Source organism: Suricata suricatta, chromosome 2 (genome assembly GCF_006229205.1).
Source record: "Suricata suricatta isolate VVHF042 chromosome 2, meerkat_22Aug2017_6uvM2_HiC, whole genome shotgun sequence".
Taxonomy (NCBI): Eukaryota; Metazoa; Chordata; class Mammalia; order Carnivora; family Herpestidae; genus Suricata; species Suricata suricatta.
Genome location: NC_043701.1, coordinates 31,682,496 through 31,688,495, shown reverse-complemented (window position 1 = coordinate 31,688,495; position 6,000 = coordinate 31,682,496). Strand labels below are relative to the sequence as shown.

The following is a 6,000-nucleotide window of genomic DNA, read 5'->3' as shown; positions in this document are numbered from 1 at the left end:
ATTTTTGACAAAGCAGGAAAGAGTATCCGATGGAAAAAAGACTGCCTCTTTAGCAGGTGGTGCTGGGAGAACTGGACAGCAACATGCAGAAGAATGAAACTAGACCACTTTCTTACACCATACACAAAAATCAACTCAAAATGGCTGAAGGACCTGAATGTGAGACAGGAAACCATCAAAACCCTCGAGGAGAAAGTAGGAAACAACCTCCCAGATGTCAACCGCAGCAATTTCCTACTCAACACATCCCCAAAAGCAAGAGAAATGAAAGCAAGAATGAACTATTGGGACCTCATCAAGATAAAAAGCTTCTGCACTGCAAAGGAAATAATCAAGAAAACTAACAGGCAACTGACAGAATGGGAAAAGATGTTTGCAAATGACATATCAGATAAAGGGCTAGTAGCCAAAATCTACAAGGAACTCGCCAAACTCCACACCCAAAAAACAAATAACCCAGTGAAGAAATGGGCAGAAGACATAAACAGACACTTCTCCAAAGAGGACCTCCAGATGGCCTACAGGCATGTGAAACAATGCTCAACATCACTCCTCATCAGGGAAACACAAATCAAAACCACACTGAGATACTACCTCACACCAGTCAGAGTGGCTAAAATGAACAAATCAAGAGACTATAGATGTTGCTGAGGGTGTGGAGAGATGGGCACCCTCCTACACCACTGGTGGGAATGTAAACTGGTGCAGCTGCTCTGGAAAATAGTGTGGAAGTTCCTCAAAAAACTATCCATAGAACTCCCTTATGGCCCAGAAATAGCATTGCTGGGGATTTACCCAAGGGATACAGAAGTGCTGATGCATAGGGGCACATGTACCCCAATGTTCATAGCAGCACTGTCAACAATAGCCAAAACATGGAAGGAGCCTAAATGTCCATCACCTGATGAATGGATCAAGAAGATGTGGTATATATTCACGATGGAGTACTACATGACAATGAGAAAGAATGAAATATGGCAATTTGTAGCCAAGTGGATGGACCTCAAGGGTGTCATGCTAAGTGAAGTAAGTCAGGTGGAGAAGGACAGAGACCATATGTTTGCACTCATAGGTCTAACAGGAGAACAGGAGAAACCTAATGGAGGACCAGGGGGAGGGGAAGAGTTAAAGAGAGTTGGGGAAAGAGAGGGACGCAACACCTGAGAGATTATTGAATACTGAAAACGAACTGAGGGTTGGAGGGGGAGGGAGAGTGGGAAAAGAGGAGGTGGTGATGGAGGAGGGCACTTGTGGGGAAGAGCACTGGGTGTTGTATGGAAACCAATTTGACAATAATCTATTTAAATTGTTTATATATATATATATATATATATATATATATATATATATAAACTCTAAGAGGGCAGGAATTTTTTGTGTTTGCTCTATTTCCTGTGTATAGAATAGAACCTGGCGCGTGGTACAATATATAAAAAATTTTTTAAACTGATTCACTCACTAAGGCCTTAAACTGGTATCAAAATATGTCTATACATACTTTTAAAAATGTATGTGGCTTTTAGAAACATAAAAGGAGAAAATTATATACATTTAGTTGTGGATGCCACAAAAAACAAATGAACATTTCTCCCAAATAGTTTTGGAACTGTATCTACTACTCCCTGTTCGTTCTATGAACATATGCATTGAAAACCCCAAAAGTACATCTGCAATTCGTAACCAGAGCACTAGTGCCCTGGCCCCTCCAGGCAGCATGGCCGCCTCCCTCACCTTCCTCACTCAGGCTCGGCTTGTTCCAGGAGTGGGGAGAGAAGCGGCCAGACTTCTTGCGAGGACTGGTGCTCACTTTTCTCCAGGCACCGCTCTCTCCTTTCTTCTTGCTGTAACTGTGGTAACTTGACACTATAGAGAGAGGGAAACCTCCTCCTCTGAAATCAGCTGCATGCTGGTCCAGCTCTGAAACAACACAAGTCACGTTTTGCCAAAAGGCAGGCAGTGATAATGCAGTTTCACAATCAAGCAAAATACAACAATTGCTATTCTCCAAAAAATACTCTTAAGAATCATGGCTATGCTTGCTTAATACCCGAGCAGGGATCCTGTGAACCAGCAAACCTCACTTGATGATCTGGAATTTAAATATGAGCCAATAATTTAGAGTGAGTTCTGTAGCAATGGTATGAAATATACATTAGTTCGAGATAATTTCTTTACTTATAAAGAAAGGAAAAAGAGCTTCCCAATAACCAATTCAAACAAGTATTATGTAAGAGTGAATTTCCTTCCCTCCCTTCCCAGCACCAACCCCGTACCTGCTCTCGGGAGGGGACAGCCGTGCAGCACAGCCTTATTGAGCAGGATGCTGAGAGCAGCTTTGACCACAGCCTGCTGTCCTTGGCTGGGGTGTCTTCTAGCAGCTGCCAGCCCCAAGCCAGGTTGTCTTTTCCCAGAGGCTCTTGACAGTATTGCTTCTTGAACTCTGGGTGCAATGATAGCATTCCACAGCTTAGCCATCCACCTTGCAAGAGAAGGGCATTGGTTCAGAGTTAGGACCTGACCTCTCTCAAATCACACACCACACTACAGAGGACAAGTTTGAAGATCATGGAGAACACATTAAGTGTTTCTACAGCTATGCTACCTTTATAGTTAGTGTTGAAATAAGTGAAATTACCCAATATCAAAGAAGTTCAATTTTGCCTCAGAAATACAATGTATATTGGAAATGAAACTTTAATAAAACCATTGAGAGCAAGAATCAGTGCTTAAGTCTGGGTTGAGCAAATGCATGAATAAAATACATGAAAAGGAAGGTAAATTTATAGGCAGAAGTTTAGAAAAACGATTTCCTCTAAGCATGTGTCTAAATAGCTTAACCTTACTTACCATATTTCCTTACTAAGTAAGACACATATTTTAATATTTCTGCAATTGGGGTGTATCCTATAATCAGTGGCAAATAAAATCTGTCTACCCCAAGGCAAAGGCTCAGTGTCTGCCCGTGGGTGGGCCTAGCCCTGCGAGGCAGGGATGGGGTCGACCAGCTGTCTCCGCCGATGACTCTCTGCAGGAACAGCTCTAGTAACAGGATTTTATCCCTGTTTCGGGCATCCAACAGCAATTAAAATTCCTTCAAAAAAGATTACACTCTGTTGTAACATTAAAAAAAAAAAACCCACTTGATTAAGGCTGTAGAAACTGAACATCTCCTGGTATAGCAAAGTTTTCAAAGCCATTAGATATCAGTATAAGCCTTTCGGCTATGTCGAAATGTTTGCCCAGGTATCAAGCATCTAGTTTGTGCTCTCTGTTAACTTCTAATTATATGTAATTTGAGAGGGAAAAAAACAATAACGGGAATACAGACAAAAATCTGGTGTTCTGTAGTAAGAGTCAAACTTGCACAGGTACTCCTACAGGAGTAAAGGGGTAAAGATGGCAAACTTTGATTTAAAAAAATAAATAGCACTTCCTTAAAAGGGCTGTTGGGAGATAATCCTCCATGGGATTTCTGCACATTTAGTGTCCACTTTGGCTGTGGACTATCTTTTCAAGGATGTTAGTATGGCAAACAGCCTGGAAGACAGAGAGGGTGTCTCCCTCTGAAGCAGGAGGATAAGAAAAGTGATGTTTCCTTCCAGGGCAAAGGGTGGGCAGATTTGCTAGAAACCCCCGCTTCAGGAGACTGGGGCATTGCTAGGCCCAGAGCCGGGCAGTGGTGATGCAAAGCCAACATCCATGGGCTGCCGTGCATCATTCCCTGGAACCGAGCTAGGCAAACCCATGCAAACGTGGAGCGCCGGCTGGGGCCGCGCTGTGAGCGACCAAGTCCTGGGCGCCTGACCCAGCATCGTGCGCTTGCGGCCCTGAACATCTCAGAGCCTCTACAGTCGCCGGTGAAGACTGTGCTCCGGACAGGGAAGGCCAAAATTAGCTCCTACGAATCCCGAGGCTCTGGATGTGAAAAATACTTAACGTTTAATAATAACACTGATGAAAAAAGAGGTGATATTTTTTTCCTGCTCTTTAGTAAGAAAATGCTACACATTTTTTAGTATTGTATTCTTCCTTTCCCCCAATTAGCTGTTTTGAAATTGACAGTTTGTTACAATAGAGAAGACAGATTATCTGTATCCTCTGCTTTCTGAAAAGGATTTCTGCCGAGGATGCCAGATGTACAGAATCGATGCTAACAGCTACTCACAGAACCTTACGAAGCTGGATTGTGACTAAGTTTTTCCTCCTGGTTTTCTATTTCATTAACAGTATTATGTCTAGTCTCGTAAGCTGTTACAAAGGAAAACTAAGTGAGTATTTAAGTCTCACTAATAAAGGAGGAAGCCTTTTAATTCATCAATAGAATGTATGCTTTTATTTGTGGTTATAGGACCCTTGATGCGTTTCTCATGTAGGCCTTTCCCAGGAGACACGCATTGCATGTTGAACAGGATTCTGAGGAGACTTTTGTGACAGATGGAAACTATTTACTAGTTCTTAGTGAAAACAGTTTCCTTTGGAGCTGCCCAACAGATAAGTCGTGGTCAGCCTCTGCCTGGGAGCACAGAGCTCGGCCACTCCATGTGGATGACAGGAGGTGGTACAAAGTGGCCCTTCAACATCCTGGCTCTGACAGGTCCCAAATATGGCCATGGCTTTATTTTTAGTTTAGTTTATTTGAGAGACAGAGACAGAGTGAGCAGGGGAGAGGAAGAGAGAAAGATAAAGAATCCCAAGCAGGCTCTGTGTTGTCAGCACAGAGCCTGATGCAAGGCTCGAACCCACAGACCATGAGATCATGACTTGAGCCAAAACCAAGAGTTGGACGCTTAATGGACTGAGCCACCAAGGCGCCCCGCCAAGGCTCTATTTTAAGTAGGTAAATAAGGAGAAATGACACTTACTTTACTGTCGCTTGGGCATGTCCTGGGACTACAGGACAGGATAGGAAATACTTTGGCCCCAGAAGTGCCTCAGGTGTGCCCAAGCGGGCCAGGCAGGAGTTGAGCTGGCGCCAGACGGCCAGGGCCCAGTCGACGGTCTTGCACACAGGGTCACTGGGAGAGGGCACCTGGCCTCTGAACTACAGAGACAGAGAGGCCAAACATGAGGGTTGGCTTAGAACAGTGATTCTTTTCCTTATGTATTTAACAGTTCACAAATTAAAAATATAAACATTTAAAACTATAAAACAGAAATGAAGTTGGATCTGATCCACATGAGTGGGCTGGGGGAGCGACAGCTACTCCACAATATCGTGCGTGTCAGCATGAGGTTCACACATGCGGCTGATGACGCAAAATGAAAGGGTTCAGACACAAAAGAGCAGTGAGAAGGCTAAGAAGAAACCTTACACCAATTCTTAAATATCAACTTGGGAAGAAATTATTATTCACACGCATACAAAGTACCTCACAGGGCTTTGCACATAACAAGTGTACAAAAGGATTTTGATTTCCTGAAGCAAACAATGACATCAGCTACGTCAGTATTTGGGTAAGTGACAAGATGGTCCATCTGGATCTGTGGCGTGTCTACCTCCTATTCATTTAATTTCCCTAGAAGGAAGGTCTCGGCTAAAATGAGAACTTCATCAAAATGTACAGAGCTCTAATGGCATAAAAAAATTTGTTTCTAAATTTTTAGATGTGCAAATTTTAAATAATAGTATATAACATACAGGCTTTGATGGTAGTGATTCTTTTTAGATTTATATTTTACAGAATAAAATCCTTTTTGTAGTACAGAAGGTTCACAAAAGTACAAAGATTTCTTTAGTAATAGAAATATCCTTCAAAAGTCAGATATAGCAGTTAAATCAGTATTTTACAAGAAAGGGATTCATATAAATCTTTATCAAGTAATTAATTATGGTATTAAGACGGGATAGTCTGTGACCATGGCATATAATTTGGCCAAAATGGAAGAGTGGTTCAGAGATCGCCGCAGCTCTGTTAAAGTGGTATTAGTATGTCACATGGGGCTGGGGGTCTCCTAATTTCCCTGTTCAGAAGAGGAACAATCATATTTCTCTCTCATATT

At 42.5% G+C, this 6,000-nt stretch overlaps 1 protein-coding gene across 3 annotated transcripts in view; it reads right to left on the bottom strand.

Annotated features, from left to right (window-relative positions):
* The window catches only part of CTTNBP2 (cortactin binding protein 2), a 154,948-nt gene that overhangs the window by 10,706 nt on the left and 138,242 nt on the right, over positions 1 to 6,000 (bottom strand). For all 3 annotated transcript variants that reach the window (XM_029924452.1, XM_029924458.1, XM_029924467.1), the window contains 3 exons: positions 4,863 to 5,041; positions 2,274 to 2,479; positions 1,732 to 1,917 (listed from right to left, as the gene is read on the bottom strand). In XM_029924452.1, the coding sequence (XP_029780312.1) occupies positions 1,732 to 1,917; positions 2,274 to 2,479; positions 4,863 to 5,041 (571 nt within the window). The remainder of the gene's footprint in view (positions 1 to 1,731; positions 1,918 to 2,273; positions 2,480 to 4,862; positions 5,042 to 6,000) is intronic.